This window comes from Cyprinus carpio, chromosome A7, assembly GCF_018340385.1.
Source record: "Cyprinus carpio isolate SPL01 chromosome A7, ASM1834038v1, whole genome shotgun sequence".
NCBI lineage: Eukaryota > Metazoa > Chordata > Actinopteri > Cypriniformes > Cyprinidae > Cyprinus > Cyprinus carpio.
Genome location: NC_056578.1, coordinates 8,695,459 through 8,717,794, shown reverse-complemented (window position 1 = coordinate 8,717,794; position 22,336 = coordinate 8,695,459). Strand labels below are relative to the sequence as shown.

Sequence of the window (22,336 nt, the reverse complement as noted above, 5' to 3'; positions counted from 1 at the left end):
CCAGCGTCCGGCTACAGATTCCCCGTCCTGTGAAGACACCCCAGAGACCAAAACATCCAACAATGCACTTCTTGTGCAAGTACAAGAATAAGGAGACCATGGTATAGTGCCTGAAACATCATCAGGAAGAAAACAGCTGGCTATTTCAAACAAACCCTGATTTCATGATGTCCTGATTTTGTGTGAAGCCCTGATTTCAAAGTCAGATCTGGAGTGACATTCTGATTTGAACTGAAGGGATGTCCTAATTTCAGAGTGAAACCCTTTTGAAGTGGTTGGTTTCATCTTCACTTGTGTTCTTAAATAATGGGAGACTTCAAAACAAGGAACATTTCAGCATCTGAAATGCATGGAAATGCAGGAAAAGAACACGTCTTCATAAATAAACCAGAGAAGAATTGTGTTGAGGTTATAACGATTGAGCTATGCATACCTTACGGTTTTACCTTACAAAACTGCTTCATAGTTATTTAACATAATATATATCTAGAGGAGCATACAGTGGCTATAGGTAAGACAATCATACAGTGATGCAGATCATTTCATTACTGTTTGCTTTATCATGGAAACCTAAAATGGTTTCCTTCCATAAAACAGCAAAAAAGTGAACATTTACTCATCTTTTAATCATTTGATGTTGTAACTAAATTGAAAAGCTAAATTAAAACAAATCCTTTGTACGTTGTGTGCAATGTAAATGTCACATCAGAAAATCCAACATGAGAAAATATACACTACTATTTTTTAAATAAATGAATACTTTTACTCAGCAAGGATGCATTTAATTAATCAAAACTACAGTCAAGCCATTCCTTTCTATCCATTAAAGAATCCTGAATATTTTTTTACACTTTCCACAAAAATATTAAGCAGCACAAATGTCTTCAACATTGATAGTAATAAGAAATGTTTCTTGAGTAGCAAATCAGCATATTAGAATGATTTCTGAAGGATCATGTGACACCAAATACTGGAGAAATGATGCTGCAATTTCAGCTTTGTATCACAGGAATAAAAAAATCGAAATTTGAATAGAAAACAGTTATTTGAATTTGCAATAATATTTCACAATATTGCTGTTTCTACTGTATTTTTAATTAAATAAATGCAGCCTTGGTGAGCATAAGAGGCTTTTTTTTTCTGATCTCAAATATTTGAACAGTAGTGTAAAGTTGCAAATTATTATTTTATTTTAATGAATTTATTCAAATTTGGCACCAGTCACCACAACCTAAAAACGATTTGTCAGTCCAATGGGTTGAATATCTATTTCCATACTAAGAAACAATGTTTTGACTCCCTCTGTCTGTCCGCATTTCTGCACTGTAAAAAAATTGTACGATCAGTATGTCATGGCAACTTATGTTTTTACATGACTTTAATTCATCAAAATAAATTGAGCAACTTTTTAGTTAAATGAAATTCGACTTGATATTTTAAGTCGGTTTAATTTTAATTAAGTTGAAATGACTTGTACAACTAAGATGATTACTTACAAATTTAAGACAACTAAATTTTAGTTTTTAAGTTGAAATAGTCTAAATGTGGACATGATTTGATTCCTATGGTGAAAGTGAGAAACAAGCAAATTATTATTTTATTTTTTTACCCTTACATTGCTGCTACAAGTAACCTGAGGGTGTTTCAGGTGTTTTCCGGTGTTTCAGTCAGAATAAAAATAGCTCCATTCAGTGAGGCGAATGGATCTGCATTCAGTAAAAGAGTGTTAGTATTCACACTTTGAGATGATTTACAAGCAGGCAAACCACAGTAGTTCAATGTTAGGCTAATGTGCGCAACAGAGGAAATTACATACAAGTAGACTTGTGATAGGCACGATTGGTTAGTTTATCAAGTCCTGTGTGAGAACAGCACAGGTTTTACCCATTGGCAAAATGAGTAGCAGTAATGTAAGTTAACAAGAACAGTGCTTAAAAGAGAGATGAAGGGAAGCATGCATCTCTCCTATTGCACTCATTGTCCTATAATTGCATCATTTGCACAGTAACAGCTCAGAGTCTAGAGAATTTTAAGAAAAACTAAGAATAGAAACAACCAATTTTTGCCGCAAAATTATTGGTGTCTTTGGTGTTATTAATGACAAGAGCATCTGCAGTAAATAAATCACCTGTACTTATGTTCGGTTTAGTTGACCTTTGCTGCGTCTTTTAAATAGGTGGTATCGATTTGATTAAGCTTGAACCACCAACTTTAAAACACTGAAGTGAGCACACAAAAAAAAAAGAAGAAAAAAAATCAGAGGGCGCTTATCCTGAGTCATAAATACTAACACTGCTTCCCAATTCACATATCCAGGTTACAGAAGTAAAAATTAATTTTATGTATAAAGAGTCATTTTATGTATAAATTGTTCAAAACAGACCTTTAATGATTGATAAGATTTTTTCTATGAAGCATTACCTACATTCTGACTGGCAAGTTCAAAAATACTATTTTATAATAATTTTCCATTTGTATATAATCCTTTAATTTGATTATCATTTGCTTCATGAGATGAGCAGTTCATTCCCTCATTTAAACATTTAAGGACAAGTACCTTGTACCTTTTTCTTTTTTAAAAGTATTCTGGGGGGGTGGGGGCTCATGCTTTAAATCAAGGTTTGTTGTGTTGTTATTCATCTCGGTTTGGTTCATGGCTTACTGAAGAATTCTGAAAATCCCTATGGAGAAAATAAATGGAAAATTACTAACAGATCCAAGGCCGCTGAATAAAAAAAGAAGAAAACACAACTGCTGATTTCACGCAGAGTTGAAGGTCTCTCAGCCTTCTATGAATAGAGGTACAGTAATATTAGAATAGTAGTCTACAGTAATAGGACCCATTACTAGACAATATTGGATTGTTTAATCTATTATAGTTTGAAATTACCCTCATTAAACAGCTATATATTTTTATTTTTTTAACACAAAACAAATTACCCATAAAAAATGACAACAAAAAACATTACAACCACCTCTCTCTCTCTCCTCTCTCTCTCTCTCTCTCTCTCTCTCTCTCTCTCTATGTGTGTGTGTGTGTGTGTGAGAGAGAGAGAGAAAATCGTATACCTTTAACATTTCTGTTGATGCATGAAGAAAATTCGCTGAATCAGGTTAAAGTAATATTTGATAACTAATAGATTTTTCAGATTCTATTATCAAACGTCAAATGGATAATATGAGTTACGACAAATAATTATTGAAATGTAAATATAATGTAAATGTATATGTCACACAACGCCCCTGTCTGGAGGGTAAAGTAATAGCAGTGGGTTCTAAAAGAGTCTTCTGGAATTCATGATCCATTGCTGCATGTAATCTAGATTATCTAATCAGATTCCAAAAATTAATTACTTGTAATTATTACTATACTTGTAATGAGATTACATTACATTTTAAAATACTCGTAATCAGACTACAGTTACTTTTTTTTGTTCATTACACGATTGCATATTATTCACACAATAGCAATTTATTATTCATAATTTATTCTCCTTAATTCTTTTTATAATATTTTAACTGTTCCTCTCTAAAATAGCCTACTGCACATATATATATATACACACACACACACACACACACACACACACACACACACACACACACACACACACACATAGGGAAAACTTATGTGATGTCACATTTATTGCAGTTAATGTTCTTAATAACAACAAATGAAATCTATTTTCTTTCTCTTTGCTTTTTTATATCAATATGGCACAATGTTGTCCTATTTAAATCAATGTGTTAAATGAGTTAGGTCAAAAGTAATCAAAAAGTATTCTGATTATATAATGTGTAATGTAATTAACTTTTACAAACTATTTTTTTTTTGTCATGTAATTAGGAATCAGTAACGATTACAATTTGTAAGTAATCTACCCAGCTCTGTCATCATCTCATCATCCTCTTTTGTACAAACTTGTGGAGTTCATGCAGCTTGAGTGTTGCTGTTAAAGCAGATGATCAGATCTAAGCCATTCTGAAATTAAGTAATTTTTTTAATTAAACTTTTAATTCATACTGTAATGCCAATTATATAATCGGTGAATGAAAAAACTATTCAATTAGAAAATAGAAGCATTCTCACTAACAGACTCTCAGACTTTTTTATACTAAATATCATGTCATTATGTGTGACAGAGGACTACTGTCAAATATATGATTTAGCATCTGTATTTGAAATTTGTTTATGAAATATGAATAATTTTGGAATGAAAGAAAACTGTTGAATGAAAACCATTGCGTGATTTTCTTCAGCAGCAGGTGGAGATAAAAGTCCATGAATCCACTCGAAGTGTACAACTCAGCAGCTGTAATAAGAACCATTTCCTTCTGTATTTAGAAAAGAAGCACACAGCCAGAAACGGCCATGAATATTTCTCATGCATCTCATGTTTACATTTTGTTGTTGTTGTTCTACTGTTCAAACTCAGTGCACATCAGTTGTTTCTCAGCCATTCAGATGATAGGCATCCTTTTTAAATTTAAATGTAACACTTGAGTACTTTAAATTGTATGCATCAAAAAGTCTCCTTCTAGATTTATGTGGAATAATAATGAACCCTGTCGATCAAAGAGCTCACTAACAGTCTCTTTAAAAGAATGAAAAGCTTTGCCCTTCTGCTGCTCACTTTGACTTGAGCCAGGGCAGGTGAAAGCATATCAAAGCCTCTCGCTGCCAAACGCTACTCTACACTTCATAATAAACAGATATGCTGTGCCCCAACAAGCTCTTTGATCACCCGCAGGAGCATATAGAATGATAAAAGCTCACATGAAGCGCTAGGGTGCTCTCTGGAATCAATCCAAAGGGTTTAATGATGTTGAGAATGTATTTGAACATTTACAAATGTATGTCATTGCTTTTGATACAAAATATAAAACCTATATGATGCTATTTTTTTAATCAACATAGGCTATATATATATATATATATATATATATATATATATATATATATATATATATATATAATATATATATATATCTATATATGTGTGTGTGTGTGTAGGATCAAACGATGGTTTAAGTGTTTTTTCAGTTTTTTTTTTTTTTTATGTAAATTTCTATAATATCTGTGGACTAAAACAATGGTTTGATGTTGTGACTTGTTACATTTTGATTGTTTATTGAATGGGTTTGTATTTCGTATTTATTTTACTGTTTATTCAACCTTTTTTAGCAATAATAAAAAAAAAACGCCTATAATGGCAGGTTCCATTGTGACTGCATGTGACAACATGCCCCGCTGCGGGGGGAGCGATCTAGTCGCGTCGCGTCCGGTGTGGGACGCCTAGCGGACTATCAGCTCAGCACATGAACTTCTGTCAGCTCAGTGTTCAGCAAGCAGCCCTGCGCTGAGGATATCGCAGAAACTCGCAGTCATTCGCGCTGCATTCAGCCTTTATATCACCCGCATGAGCGCTGCGCGTCGGCCACACACCATTCAAATCAACATCATCAGGACTCGTGCACTATTTATTGATTACTAGAGCGGCGCGCGCGCTTAATGGATTAAAATGTGAATGTATGAGTTACTTTGCAGCAAAGGTAAGAGCTGATCGATCGCGTAAATGAACGTCTTTGCGTAGCTTTACACTGAATAAGACAAGTCTTTCTAGAGTAATATCAGCGGGTCTATTGGTTTTTATTTTCAAATGTTTTAATATGACTCATTTATAAAGCAACTTTGATTTGCCTGACATAACCTGTATGTGCATTTGGTCAGCTGGTCCATTCTTTGCAGCATCTCTCAATGATCAATCTCATATATATATATATATATATATATATATATATAATATATGACATGCACTGCTGCACAGAAATGATTAGCAGAAACCTATTATACTGCATTCTTACTGCCGTTGCATTATGCATGGGGAGTACCTGAGAAAGAGGCATTTTTTTCACTGTCAAAAATCTCATACTAAATTTAAATTAAAATTTGGATAAGACTGGATTGTGTAATTAAGTAAATCAAGAGTACCACTGTCTGGCACTTTCCATTTAAAATCAACAGTCTCATCAGAGGTGAATAACTGAGCGTCATTCCTACAGCGGCAGCTCTTGCATGGTGATCTGTGGTTAAACGCATCTCTGTCTCTCTCCTTAGGCTGATATCTGACTGACATCATTCACCAGGCAGCTCTGGAGCAGGATTTTAAAGATGGAGTTCTGGGTTTTGCCAGCGTGTCGGATCAGCTTGATGTTGACAGTGATGTCGTCCACTGGTCAGGTATGATAAATGTCAGACGCTGTTTTCGTGAAGTTAGTTATCGCTCACCTGAATGCTATCAATCAGATTTTCTCTACACTGTAATATTCTTAGCTACTGGCTGCTGTACTTTTAGTCATTTTTACAGCGTTGGTTCTACAGTTTTAATATACAATTCATATTCAAACAAACTGTACTGTGATATCATAGTGAGCAGGCCGGGTTATGACTGTGATGTTAAGTTTTGAAACTCATTTGTGCTTGCTTACATACTATATTGCCATAAATAGTGCAGACTGCAAGTTGTTATCAGACTTAAAGTCAATCATTATGCATTTTAGCATTTTTAAACTGGCTAATCATCATAATGGTCACGTCAAGCAAGAGTTTATGGTTGTTCGAGCCTTTTTTGAATCCCACATTACTGTGTGATCTGATCATTTGTAAAGTAATTTGTTGTCCTCTGACAGTAAAATTATATTGATTTTGCAGTAAAAGTCTGAATTTAGGCTTATATTGTAACAAATTACTGTGAAAGAACTGGTAATAGAGTAGAGCGCATGAAAGATTTAAGAAATGCTTAGAGAGCAGCTCTCAGAATAACAGACATTTTCTTATATGTAGTGCAAAAATGTATCAAATGTTTATGCTTTTGATATTTGTTTTGTAAAAATGGTGTATAATTATAATTGTGCACCTGTGCATAACAAATCACACTGGACACCATCAATCCATTTTTAAAATTTATATAACACTTTTATTTTTTTTTAAATCTATATTGCTCAAAAACTGTCCCCCCCAGTTTTAATGATTTAGAGTTAGTTTAGTGAGTAGATAAACTGTTTCACATTTGACCATTTTGAGATTACACACATTAAATAATATTAAAATATTAAGTAAATTCAGTACTTTTATACATTTTGAAGACTTCTCTATATTTTTAAAAATTCAAAGTTTGGGGTTTGTGCTATTTTTAAAAAATATATTTTTTAATGTGCACCAAGGCTGCATTTATTTGATTAAAAATTCAGTTTTTAAATATAAATATAAATATATATATATTAAACATTTAAAAAATATCTAAAAATGCAATTTATTGCTGTGATGCAAAGCGGAATTTTCAGCATCATTACTCCAGTGTCACATGATCCTACAGAAAACATTCTGATATGCTTATTATCAATGTTAAAAATGGTTGTGCTACTTAATATTTTTTTGAAAAACTGATTTTTCCTCAGGATTCTTTGATTTTTTTTTTGTGTGTGTGTGTGTAACAATGTAAAATCCTTTATTGTCATTTTAAATCAATTTAATACATCCTTGCTAAATAAAATGATTAATTTCTAAAAAATAAACATTTTTTTTTTTTTTTTACTGATCCCAAACTTTTGAAAGGAAACTTCATTGTCTTTCATTTAAATTAAAGTGCTTGTAATATATCAGCCATCAGCTGAGGGTGACTATCATATCTGCATCTTCCAATAAAACTCCATATAGGCTGACCAGTAATTTTATTGTTAGAGAGTGAGCATTGACTTGCAACACAGATCAACTTGTGATATATATATAATATAATATATATATATATATATATATATATATATATATATATATAGATATATATATATATATATATATATATATATATATATATATATATATATATATATATATATATATATATATATATATATATACACTGATCAACTCAAATATACTTCCCAAACATCACAGCAACAGGCAAGCCCAAACCAGCTCTCTCCTCCAGCCTCTCAAGTCAGCTTATAGTTATAGTTATGCGTTCCATAACTAGTCCTGAGGGAACTGTTAAATGTTGCCCTTCTTTTTTTTGTGAGAAACAGGTTATATATAGAGGGCTGGTGTGGATGTTAATGGAAGAGCTGGCATGGATGTGGACGCCAGCCTAATCTGTTACAATAGGGCCACACGATAACAGCAATTTACACCGCCGTGCTGACACCAAAAGTGACCAGATCTCTTTGTCCTATGTGTCGGTACATGAATAACGACAGCTGAAACCCAAGTCCTTCCTTTGTGGAATGAAATGCAAGTTGAAAGACAGAGGAGAGCGCAGGTAGCAGGTAGTGGCATTAGTGCAGCAGTGCACTCTGGGATAGAGTTACAGCCGGCCACGTTGAGCGCCTTTTCCATGCACGCACCATTTGGCTCGTGTCATTCATTCCCTAGTTTGTACGCGAGCTGACGGACAGCAGCAGCTCTGTCTTTTACGCCGTTTTATACCACGTCAGAATTTATCATTTCCATTTCGTTGACTGAAGCAGGTGACTGTGGCCATCCATCGTGGAGAGAGCAGGTTTCTGCTGGAGTCTAAATTGAAATTTGATGTGCATTTATCCAGTCTCCATTAAAGCTCTTTGCAGTAATCTTTCAGAATAATATTTGTTCTATGGGTTAAACACTTCGGCTTGATTTATGCGCGCGTGGGAGCCACCGCTGGGACTCCTTAAGAAACTGTGATTTTCAGCACTGAAAGCGAAGTGGAGTCTAACAGGTGTTTTCACTACTCTTTTCCCACATCTCCTATTTTCCTGCTTTTCCTATTTCCTCTTTCACCTCCCTCTGGCAGTGCGCTCCTCCTCTTAGACGCGCACATACACGTCTTTCTCATGAAAGGACTTTGCAGGGTCAGATTGGGTTAGATGTGGGATTTGGTGGGCAGATGTATTTAATTTTGCTTTTTGTTCAGCCAGATAAAAATGATAAAACTCACAAAGCCTCAGCTGAATTGGTGGAGTTCTGTTAGTGTTTTATCTGTGTCTAGTATTAGGCCAGAAACAGTTTTCCAAATACGCAGATGTGAATTGCTTGGCAGAGCATTAATGCAGACTCTATCTATCTATCTATCTATCTATCTATCTATCTATCTATCTATCTATCTATCTATCTATCTATCTATCTATCTATCTATCTATCTATCTATCTATCTATCTATCTATCTATCTATCTATCTATCTATCTATCGTTCTATCTATCTATCGTTCTATCGTTCTATCGTTCTATCTCTATGTATATCTGCTACATTCAAATTGAGTTTAAAAGGCATTTTCAATTCATTTCTGCTCAACCTAATGCGTACAGAATGCTTTTGGTCTTAGCTGAACTGCGGTGCTTTCACCCCTCGTTTTCTTCAATAGTTGGCTGCACTTTGGCAGCAGGTTCTTATTAAGCTCTTAAATTCACTTGTTTGGATAATTCAGCAACTAACACTTCATCTCAGCGGAGCAACCTTTATTCTGCAGGGACAGAAAGCATGCACTTCTTCTCTCAAAGACACTGTACATTTCAGAAGAAGCTCAGAGGTTAAATGAGTACATAGTCAACAATTACAGGCCAGAGTAGATTTTGAAATAGTGATTCTAGCTTGGCTTATACCGTAGATTATGACAAGCAGATGTTGCACTAACCTTGTGCCTGATTGCTTTTTATTGCATTGTGTTTTCAAGGGTATTGACATTCTCAAGTTCTCAATTGAAGCCATTTGTGCCCTCTTTTTCAATGTCACCATCTCCTCCATTTTGCCTTGCTTTCCATTTTTCGTTCTCTTATTCGCAATTTACAGATTCAGAAACATTACTAAAGGGTTGCATTGTAGGCGGACAAACAAATGACCCTTTTGTTGTCTCTGCTTTTCATAGATGGGAAATGCATAACAATGCGCTCTTTCTGTCACATTGTGAAGTGTTTAAATCATTTTTGGGATAGTTTTCAGCACGTGTTATTGACAGAGACTTTAGAGACATGACCTGAAATTATACAGCAGAGAGAATGGATTGAATTTGAACCTTAGAGGTTGCTTTTTCATTACAGACAAATGAGGTGTGTTATGCTGCCTACCTTTTGGAACAGCCTCAGTGTTTATGATGCCTTAAAATGCGCACTAGCTTGGGACAAAGCCAGAATGATAAACAGTGCTAGAGACGTGTTCATCAGCACACAAACCAACAGAACAACAGCTCCATCTCCCATGTCATGTCTGGCTAGCGCTCAACAGATATTGTGTTTGCGTGCGTGCATGTATTTAAATGCATGAGCTTGCTGTGCTGGAGGATAGTGTGAAGTTTTCCGTGGAGTTGTCAGGCAGCAGTGTGAAAGCTTTGCTCGCTCACTGCTTTTGTTTTGTATGTCCAGAGACACTTCGGCTGCAGCTCCAGCCTGTTTGAACAGCTGACACCTAAAGCAGAGACAAAAAACCTGGCTCTAGATAGCCTCATTGCTGAGAGCTGGGAATAGGTTCTGGATGTTTTAGTATGTGTTTCAAGTGTGCACTTGAATGTCTGTATATTTGTTCATGGATGAACAAGAAGGCTGCATGGGCCCACAAAATATTCACACACTTAAGCTATACTTAAAAATGTCTGAATGTCATTGCATTAAATAAAATCTAAAAAGTTTTAAGAAAGAGAGAACAAGCATACATCGCAAGCAAAAAATTTCATAAATATACCTGAGGAGAACTGACTAAACTGACTAAAAGTTAGTAATAAATAAATAATAGTATAAGTAGTAAATAAAGTTAGTTCAGAAAATGCATTTTTTTTTTGCACATGCCATCACTTGCTTTGATATTTTGTATTTAAAGCAGTGGCATTCAGACATTTTTTAATGTGAGTAGTTAAATGATTTTTAAATTAATTTTAAATGGTATAAACACACACACACACACACACACACACACACACACACACACACACACACACACACACACACACACACACACACACACACACACACACACACACACACACACATACATACATACATATTTATTAAATATATACATATATTTAAAAATGCATTATTTCAAAAGGAAGTCAGAGTAGAACAATCCAAATTTTCATATTTATTAAAAATGGCAGGTTATGTGTTAACAGAGCCTTTGACCTCCAGTAAAGTATTGCGTCATGGAAGGGTGATTTTACAAGGTTGCTAGGTAGCAAAAAAATTTAATTTTGAGGCATTTAAGATCTCTTCATAGCGGCTGGCAGATTTTAAACTCATTTTTACTTATTTGTTCTCAGAAGAGATCATTAACGGGGCAAAATCATGTGGCTTTCATGTGTTTTACACCTTCACAATATCTGCTGATGGTTCAAAGAGTGTTAATATTTTGATTTATTGGTCCATACAGGGCCATAAATACACAGCTGCTTTTAATTGCAGTTTTACAGATAAACCCTTAAATCAGTGCAGCACATAAATATGTTACTCTGAGACAGTCAAACCCTGAGTGCAGGGTTCTGCAGTAAATCACTGAATCCCAAATATTGTTTTGCATCTTTAAATTCATGCATGATGTAAATCCGGATGGAATTCCTGTAGGTCTGGCTTGCTCCATGTCAATTTTAAATATTATTTTAAAGCTGGTTTAAATCATGCATGAGTTTGCAGATTGCATGTACCTCTGTGCTTCTTAACAGTCAATGCATGAGTTTAAACATTCACGTTTAGACAACTTTATTCATCAAACATCTTTTTACTGAAGGTGTCATATAAATGCTTGAGGTCTTTGAATCAATTCTACAGATTTTCCCCCAGAATAAAGAGTGAAAATGCAAAAGAAAGTCTGTAGATTGTGTCTGAGCCTCCATCAGTTCTGTGAAAGGGTAAAAGAGCTCTTATCTGTATGTTTCGACATATACGGCTCTTCATGAATTCTCTCTCTCAAACTATGGTGGATCGAGTTGAACTGAAAGGCTCATTCATACACAGTGACTGTGTGGCCATTCACTCGACCAGATGTAAACAGACTCGCTGCCTTTTTGCACCCGCTGCACTGCTGATCTGTTGGATGAGACCCTCTCTCTCTCTCTCTCTCTCTCTCTCTCTCTCTCTCTCTCTCTCTCTCTCTCTCTCTCTCACTCTCTGACATGGCAAATTGGCTCTTGACACTAAGCCCTGGCACATATTTCATGATTCCATTAATGGGCCCAGTCAGCTTTTGATAGAGAGTGGGACATTGTGCTTAGTTCAGGACCTTAAAGGAAAGGTTCAACCAAAAATGTCAATTTAATCATAATTTACTCTTGTCTATACAGTTTCAAACCTCATGTTATTTTCCTTCTTCCATGAAACACAGAAAGAGCAGAAATATAAGGAAAATTGATGATAATTTATAACGTCAAGTCTTTTTTGCAGTCTAATTTGCTGTTATATTTTATTTTAAAGGTTGCTATAAACTCTTTAAAAATAAAGGTTCCAAAAGGTGGTTTTCGCAGTGATGCCATAGGATAGAAGATCCATTTTTGGTTCCTTGAAGAACCTTTAAAAAATAACATTTTTTCCACTATAAAGAACATTTTGTGCATTGGAAAGGTTCCATAGAGGCTTATCATTGAACCAAAGTTTCCAAAAGAAAAACAAACAAACAAAAACTTAAGAGTGTGTCATGACTGGTCACATGACACACAAGAAATAATGATGTCAAACCTGATGTGTGCGCATCTAAAGAGGCACTATTTTGAAAATCTACTTTTAGATTTTTAATGTTTAATCTACTTTTTTGACTTTTTTTTTTATTTTCAGTTCATTGGAAAAAACAAAACACAATCCACATTAGAATCAAAAAAAAAAAAAAGCAGCTTGGCTATTCTGTCTAGCGTCTCATTTTGAGATTCGAAGAAGAATGAAAGTAATATGAGATTGAAACCATATGAGGTTGAGTGAATGATTACAAAATGTTCATTTGGGGGTGAACTATTTCTTCTAGGACAATTCATTAGAAAAGTAATCTTTTTAGATTTGAGCCTCTATAAACGTTGATTGTGGCTCTGCTTGTAGGTTCTGCCTCATTTCACAAATCTCTAGTTGTTGAAAGGACTGTGATATCCGACTGCCACCAGATCCTTTGCACTTTAACGGTACGATAACTGTTTTAGGACCAAGTTTACCACATCCCAGTGTTCTTTTAGTATTAATTCTATACTATTATAGTGTTTATTCATATTTCAAATTTGCCTTTATTTATTTTTTATATTTGCAGTTTTCATTCTAATTTTAGATTATGATATGATCATTTTTATTATTCTTTTTTTAATGTTTCTAATGTTCTAAATATTTAAATATGTATTTTTATTTACATTTTAGTTTTAGTCATTTTATGATTTGAACCAAGGCAGCATCTCTAATTTTTCATTACATTTTTTTTAAAAGCTTTCCTATGTAATATTTATATTTCGTTTTATTTTAGCTTCATTTCAATTAATGAAAACTATTTTTAATTTAAAGTTTAAAGTTTTAATTTCAGTTAACTGCAATAACTGCTCTGCCACATCTGTACTGATCTCACAGACTGTGAATATACATTTTTGGAAATTCTTCAACCCACTGTCTAGGATTTTATTTTTTTTTCCAAATTTAAAATACTAATTTCTATCAGATTTAATTTGCATAGTCCACTGTAAGTTATTTGTTGAATGATTCCTTGAAGTGTAAATATTGTGACTCTGGTGCTATCAAAACATCGCTCTGTTTGTTTAAGCATCATGTCCAAACTGTTATAGCAATGCAACATTGACTTTGGGGCACAATTACCTATTTGGACCAATGATAAATGGGGTGAGAGTTTAAGAAACCTGTTTGAAAAACAGTCATCATTTTTGTAATTACTTTGCTGGAGGCAGATTAATTACATACAGCTTCATTAGTAGCTGCATGTTGGTGAAGTGTAAAGAAAAAGTTACAACAGCAGCTTTAAAGGAATGCTTCACCCAAAATTGAAAATGTTCTCACCCTCAGGCCATCTAAGATGTAGATGAGTTTGTTTATTCATAGGAACAGATTTGGAGAAATTAACATGAGATGACTTGCTCACCAATGGATCCTCTGCAGTGAATGGGTGCCGTCAGAATGAAAGTCCAAACTGACTGACTCCATAATCCATAATATTGCTTCCTTCAGTTTGTTATCTCAAATAAAAAACCACCCACATATTTGTTTAGGACTGTTTTCACTTTGAAACGTTGCTTGATCTGTGCATATTTCTCTCCTGATTCAGACAAGGTGACTTTCATTGGAGGAAGCAGTATTATGGATAGCGGACTTTTATCGGTTGAAGTTGAAAACATTTGAAAACATCTCAATGGGTTTGTTTCTTACAAACATGCAGCTTCACTTCACAACTGATGGACTGGAGTGGTGTGGATTAGTGTGATGTTTTTATCAGCTGTTTGGACTCTCATTCTGACGGCACCCATTCACTTCAGAGGATCTGTTGGTGAGCAAGTGATGCAATGCTAAATTTCTCCAAATCTGTTCCAGTGAAGAAACAAACCCATCTACATATTGGATGGACTGAGGGTGAGTTCATTTTCAGCAAATGTTCTTTTTAGGTGAACTATTCCTTTCAGACCAAGCAGCAGCTTTTGCCAACTTGTTGCATTGCCAGTGGACTGAAAGCTTAACATGTGTTAGTGTTATTAGTGTCTTACCTTATCTGCCTTTCAGCAAACTAGTTTGGGAGTATGTTATGTCACCTTACTAATATTCATGAGAATATAGCTTTCATAAGATTTATAACATCTAACCTCAACTTTCAGATCATTCTTACTGAGACTTTAAATTTTACTGCATATGAAGTTGGCATGCTGTTCATGTGCATTGCTACAACTCGCAGTATTTCATTCAGTTGTGTGGACTGCTTACCCAGCACTTCCTGAAAGAGCCTTGCTTTGTAAATACAGTAAACTGTGTGTTCTCTCACCTTTACTATTTATTATTCTCAGTAAGTATTTCAATCTCTGCAATGAAGCGCCTCAAGCAGCTTTTAGATTTGCATATGGTAGATTTCCAGCAACAGTTTTTCAACCTCATAGAATCTGTTAGCTTGTGTATCTTCATTAAATAGGAAATACAGAAAAACACAATCAAAATGCAGTTTGATTGTGAAGGAGGTGAAGATCATGACTGTTCAGACTGATGGGGAATCATTTCAATTATATTTTATAACAAGTTCTGCTCCTCAGGGGCTCGAGTCATGACGTTAGCAAACAAGATGATTCAGTCTTCATACTGGAATTTCAGTGTCCAGTTCATCCTTGATAATTTGTTTTTACCAGATACTTTCTTACCAAATTTATTGGCAACAAAATGCACATATTGCGTCATGAGTAGCTACATATTACTATAAGTAGCTACATGTACATACAGAAAACTTGTTGCGCAATAATGAGATATTGTAATTCAAATTTACAATTTGCAAGTTAAAATAAGGTGATCAGATTTCTGAAATGGAAATCAGAGACATTACTAATTCAGTAGTCATAATTTATCAAATTTCAAAAATTAACAAAAATTTATCAAATTTAAAATTCACCATAAATCACAATATAATTAAAATGATCAAGTGTCATATTGTTCCTAACTGGTTTTATATGTACAATTCACCACAAATCACAATAATAAAAAATACTGAATAGTAACATTTGAAAATAAATGTTAAACAGATTATTATGACAAAATTATGATTTTATAAAACCACATTACAAAAACAAAGGGACATTGAATTTTTGTATGTTTTTGTTTTTAAGTTGTTGTGGGTTCCTTGTAATAATTATTATGTTTGTAGGTCAGATTGATCGTAACTGGTTTTAATACAATTCACGGAAAATCACATTATGAAAAAGGTAATTAGTAACATTTGAAAAAAGCAGAAAGATAAAAAAAGAATTATATTATAACAAAATTACGACTTTATAAATAAATTACAAAAGCTTAAAAAGTATGATAAATTAAACTGAATTCAACTAATATTTTTTAGAATTTCTGTATTTAATATTTTCATTTTCACAAATTGAATATACTGTTTACAGTAACAACTTTTTAAACTTTTCAAATGTTATTGCATGTTTGCTCTTTGGAAATGAAACTTTGCTGCTCTTATTTATGCTTAGTGTTTTGAATTTTAGGTTCATTTTGTGCATAAAGTTTGTGCTTTGTGCAAATGTTACTTTTTCAAGTGTATAACATGAACTTATGGTCACCGTAAGTTAATATAATATGATATTCACTAACTATCTTTTTTTCAGATCGTTAATAAAGTGAACCATGTAATTTCTGCACAGCAATCATTATTAAATAGAATTGCAAAAAAATGACTGTTTTCAAATTGGTTTTCAAAAGACTCTACCAATAAACTCTCCCAAAAAATGTATTTACATGCACAATCTTATATTGATTATTAATATTAATGCAACAAAGCAAATGCAAATTCCTTAAACTGTTTTCTTTTGTCATTTATATATCTGTTCAATCTGTTAAATTAATTATTTTTTTCCAATCAATTCCTGATGGATAAAACCAAGTCTTGCATTGAATATTCATGTGTAAGGAAGTAAAGTAAGTTGCAATTGCTATTTCATGTTGAGTTTGAACATAATGAAATTGAAAGATAGAATATATCTTTTGCCTCTCAACCCCCCACTTTATTTTGGGTGGTATGGACAAGGGTGAGTTATGGATGTTAGGACCATTAAATGCTTAGCGGTAAATCCCGAGCTTCCTGCTGAGCCAAGGCTGGACGTTTCCCACAGGCAGACACTGTGGATGCAGGATTTTTTTAGGGAGGATGGGGACTTTTTTGTTGGTATTAGAGGTGGAGGAGGCAGGGTTAAGAGTTAGCGAGGTGGCGTGGTGTTAAGCCGACATGTTAAGGGGTATGATTAGAAACAGAAGAGGTTTGGCCAGTGGCGAGCCGGCCTGGAGTCAAATGTGGCAGTGTTGGTGCTTGTAGGGGAGGGTGATAAGAAACGTTAACTGTTAAGGAGGTTAAGAACAGATGAGGTGGGGTCACGAACTAGAGTAAATATAACAGTGGAAGGCAGAATTATCTTGGGCTGCTTCCAGACTCAGACATTTTTCAGAAATGGAAATATTTTAATGTGATTAACTGTGAAATATTGCAACAATGTGTACAGTTTGTACCCTCATTAATATCTCAATTGTCGAGACTTTGCCTTGACAGGCCAATATGAGGAAATGTTTTTTGTTTTGGTGAAAGATTATTTCTCTGGCCCAAAACCTTGGACTGCCTTGCTAGTGTTCAATCTGAAATGTAATCCTGTAAGTGAAAGATTTGGAACATAACATCCTTGTGTCATACAGATAGCGTTCAGGAGAATCAGGTCACTAGCGATTTCAACAGAGTTTGAATTTTAGCATATGTTGCTAATCAAATGATGTGAGACTCTAATAAGCATGAAAACACACATAGCATAGGCAAATATTTGTGACCTGCTCCATCATTTTGAATCCCTGAAAGATTCCAGACAAGACATTATTTAATAGAACTAGGACATTTATTTAAACATACATGAAGTAAAAAATATAATGCATATACTCTATACCATTGTATCAGGGTCCACTGCAGGCATGCTTACTGAGCAGATATATAAATGACTTTTGTTACTGGATTATATTTATAATCAACATTTATTATATTCTCTCCACTATTTTTCAGCTTCTCTGTTGCCTTAAAAGAGGCTCCCATTCAGGAAGCTGATTAGGTTTTGGAACAGAGCCCATGTCACCTCAAAACAAATATCCAAAAATAAAGTAACAATAGTTAGGTCGCAATCGTTTAAGAACGATTAAAATATTTTTTATTCAGTGGCGGAAACGAGCTTATGTAGTCGATGGCTCACTCTGGTGTGTTTTCCAAAATTGACTAACATTCAACTTAGTGTAGAAATGAATGGATGTTTTAATTGGTGCTCAAAAAGTTTAGTCCATCCTCCAGTGGTCTGCTCTTGTCTACACATCTCAGTGAGCAGCAGCTGATGCCATCAAGTGCCTCCTAATTGTTTTAGGAAGCAAGTTGTGCATAATTGCCCTGTAAGTATGTAAGTGTATGTATGTTTAAATATGTGAATGAGTGTTTGGCAACTGCCAAGCTTTACCTTAGTTACCCAGAAACACTTGGTGGCTTGCTGCAGAGCACATTTGTCAAAGGTGTCGGGTTGACAAAAGTGTTACCATGACATGCACCTCCATCCTCTTAAGCGCTTGCTTATTAAAGTGCCTTCAGAAGATAACAGAGATCAACAGACAGCTGGAACACACCAAAAAAGGACAATCTTGCTGCGAGACTAATGAAGAGTCAAAAGAGATTTATTTTTATACAACAGTTCAGTAAGTGAGAAGTTTAAAAAACCAAACTTTTGTGAATTAAACAGAACCGTTGTTCTACAGTGATGTTTTGTTTCTGAACGAATGAATCAATGACTTAGTTTTCCACTCATAAAAACAGTCACTTTCATAATGAGACCAAATATCTGGCACCATCTTCTAACACCTGCATTTGTTAAACATTCAGCCTGAGGGTAGAACCAGCAGAACGGTCTGATGCCAGAACTTGATTACTTTGTACTTTCGTATTTTAGCCTTGAAATTTTGCAAGTTGTCAACAGTTTGTATTCCAGTTGAGTGGGACTTTGTGCACTAATTTCGATGTGCATAATGTTATAGAATCATAGCCCTTGGGTTGGTAATAGCCTGTAGGTTATAACTCTGGGTTGCTTTTTGTTCCCAAGAATGAGCCACATTTCTGTTTTATTAATCCCTGCATACCAACCGCTTCTGATATGAGAAAAACAATCACCAAGAACATTAAAGTATGGCCATAGGGAGCAAGCTCAACCCTGCAGGGCAGTTTTGCTCTTGCTGATTGGAATATGTTCAAAGAGGCTGCTGCATGCAGAGAATGAATATGAACATGAATATGCATTATCCATCAGCAGGTGGGTGGATGATGTTGTCACCAACTACTAAAGGCTCTGGCTGTACACTGACTCTCCTGGTCCACTCAAAAATACTTCATCTGACTCACACAAGTATGATGTGTTCATATGTATGTATGTAAACTACTGTTCAAAAGATTGGGGTCGATAAAGAGTTTTAAAGGGGTCATATGATGCTGCTAAAAAGAACGTGTAGATTTTCTCAAGGCTCATCTCTCTGAAAAGCGAGGTGTGCTGTGATTGGCCAGCTATCCAGCGCATTGTGATTGGCTGAATGCCTCAAGCATGTGACGGAAATGTTACTCCTCTTAACATATTGTGATGCCTTGTCCGGCCGGAGCAACGAGACAAAAACATAAAACCAATTATAAACGTGATATAAACATGATTTCTAGTCTTGTTTTCTTTTGGAAGGCAAAAACAAAGTAGTTTCGCTTTCTCAACGAAACAGCGTCACACACCGTGGCCTTGAGTTAGCAAAGGCCAAGAGGCCTATAGTGAGCCGCGGCCAGCTTGAATGAGCAGAGGCGGGCGGCTTGAGAACGGTGCGGCCGGCAGATTCTACGAAGGAGCAAACCTTGGTCTTGCAGCAACCACATGTGACGACCCCGGGCTGGACGCCACTTTGTCCACGGTGAAAGCCGATTCGGCAATCCACAGTGCAAAGTTGATGTATTTCCTCACCAACAAGCACCAACCACATCCATGAAAAACAAAACATAAACCACCCACTTAATGAAGGCCAAACAAAGTAGTTTCTCTTTAACAGTGAAACACACAGCGTCTATACGACAAGGCGGTGGCGGCAACAACAATACTACAACGAGAATAAAAGGTACGCCTTCTTTCTTTGCGTGAACATCTGTGCGGCGTTATGCAAATCTTCCCACATACTGACATAGACATATGGGGCCTGTTAGAACCAGCCGTTTCAGAGGGGCGTGGACGAGTGTTAACTTTTATAAAGAATATCTCTTTGGATTTGAGACTTTAGTCTTTGCAACTTCACAGATCTTCTTTATTCACCAAGAGATTGTAACACTCCAAAGAGAAAGAAAAACTAGAAATTGCATCATATGACCCCTGTAAAATCTTTTTGAAATAAGTCTTTTGTTCTCGGCTGCATTTACTTGATCAAAAATACAATAATATTTATAAATATTATTACAATTTTGAATAACTGTTTACCATTTGAATATATTTTAAAATGTCATTTATTCCTGTGACGCAAAGCTGAATTTTTAGCACCATTACTCCAGTCTTTAGTGTCACGTGATCCTTCAGAAATCATTCTAATATACTGATTGGCTGCTCAAGTAAAATTTCTTATTATTACATATAAAAAACAGTTGTTTTGTGGAAATTGATAAATAGAAAGATCATAAGAACAGCATTTAAAAAAATATATTGTCTAACATTATAAAAGTCTTTATTGTCACTTTTCATGAATTTAATGCATCCTTGCTAAATAAAAGTATTAATTTCTTTAAAAACAAAATCTATATTTATTTAATGCATTCATATTTATATTTATAAATATTCAACACCCACTACACTGCTGCAAAATCATAATTCTGTAGAAAATGCTGGCCGGGTCAGTAATCTTTAACATGTTAGCCATGACATATATCAAGTTGAGAGATTTTTAAATTTGAAGTATGCTTTGAAAAAAAAAAAGTAGGTATGTTTCATTTATGATTCACTATGTGACTACATTTTTATAGTGTCTGCCAATGGTAGTAAAAAAAAATACTCTGAAAGCTTTTATGTGACGTCAGGGACATTATATGATTGTCTTACAAGGAGCATGTGACCCAAATTGCTGTTGACAATTTTTTCCAAAGGATTTAGAGTCAGGATGCTTTTACCACCCCATAGACGCTGCTCAGAGTAAATGATGAATCTTCATTGTCCCACTGACTTCAGAGCTGAGGAATGTTCGAGTGACCAGATGTTAACCTGGCCCTGTTTTAACGAAGTGCTCTTTCTGGAAGTTATGATCCAGGATTAGATCTTCCTCTGACCGTACTGATCCTTGGCACCGAGCGCTAAAAGTCAAAAGCTTATCTAGGGTTAGTCCGGTCTGAGGAGAAACACTGGACCGCTGCCATAAACCCAGAGACCAGCCAGAGTTTTCTCCATGTTGTTGAGTAGACTCGCTCTGACAGCGCCGTGACATTCCTTCACTCAAAGTCGAGCCTTTCGCTTCCAGTTTTAGAAGTTAGGACTCATGGTGCAGCCGTCGACTTAGTGCTTTACTTATTTGGCACTTATGCCCTGCTGAGACAATGTATCTACAGTTCCCTAATAGAGAGCCTGATGAAACATCTTCTGGCACATAAAAACATGCACACCTGTGCTGCCTCTTGGAAATGCCAGTGGAAGGGAGCAGAGCCTTTAGTAATGAGCTGAATGAAACCCAGTACGGTTACTCACACACCTCCAAAATCAGGGTAAATTACGGAAAAGGTTAAGGGCCATTCACAGCAAGGAAGATATTGCTAAGCATAAAGTTAAATTCAACATTCTATCTATTGTTGGAATCACATTTTTTTCTAGTTGGTGAACAATAAAAACATCAGCCAATCAGAATCCACTCAGCTTTAAAATTTTCAAGCTTTTAAACACTAACAATAAACAGAACATTAACATCTGTTGGTGTGGATGCTAATTTAGGGTTACACTTTACTTATGGTGTCCTTGTTAAGGTGTAATTATACATTTTAGTACTGAGAAATATTAATTAACTACATGTACTTACTATAAGGTTAGGGTTATGATGAGTGTTTAGTTTATGGTTACTTGCGCGCAATTATGTATAATTAATTGTTATTACAATAGTAAGTACATGTAACTTGTAACAAGGGCACCTTAAAATAAAGTGTTACCTAATATAGTTATAGTTCTTGGTGTATATAGGCCTTAACTATAACAGTAAAGGTAAAGTTACTATTACTATTACTATACTACTAAGTTACTAAAGTTACTTTACTATTCATTTAAGGTGTCCTTGTTACATATGTTACATGTACTTACTATTATAATAAAAATAAATTATACATAATTACATGCAAGTAACCCCAAACCAAACCCTAATCCTAACCCTAACCATTTAGTAAGTACATGTAGTTCATTAATATTACTCAATACTTATATGTATAATTACACTGTAACAGGGACACCTTAAAATAATGTGTAACCTTAAAACTTTATTTCTGTGAGAACAGGTAAGGACACACTGCAGCTACACTTCCTTGCCAAAAGAAAGGTCACATTAAAGTCACATTAGACTGCCTTTAGCTTTGATTGTATTCATTGTGGCATTGTTCCAACAACTATTTAT

General features: G+C 34.9%; 1 protein-coding gene across 3 annotated transcripts in view; it reads left to right on the top strand.

Moving 5' to 3' along the window:
* Positions 1–5,326: 5,326 nt before the first annotated feature.
* Positions 5,327–22,336, top strand: part of adamtsl3 (ADAMTS-like 3) — a 156,704-nt gene continuing 139,694 nt past the window's right edge. For all 3 annotated transcript variants that reach the window (XM_042759487.1, XM_042759486.1, XM_042759489.1), the window contains exons 1-2: positions 5,327–5,553; positions 6,119–6,241. In XM_042759487.1, the coding sequence (XP_042615421.1) occupies positions 6,173–6,241 (69 nt within the window). In that variant the 5' untranslated portion in view covers positions 5,327–5,553; positions 6,119–6,172. The remainder of the gene's footprint in view (positions 5,554–6,118; positions 6,242–22,336) is intronic.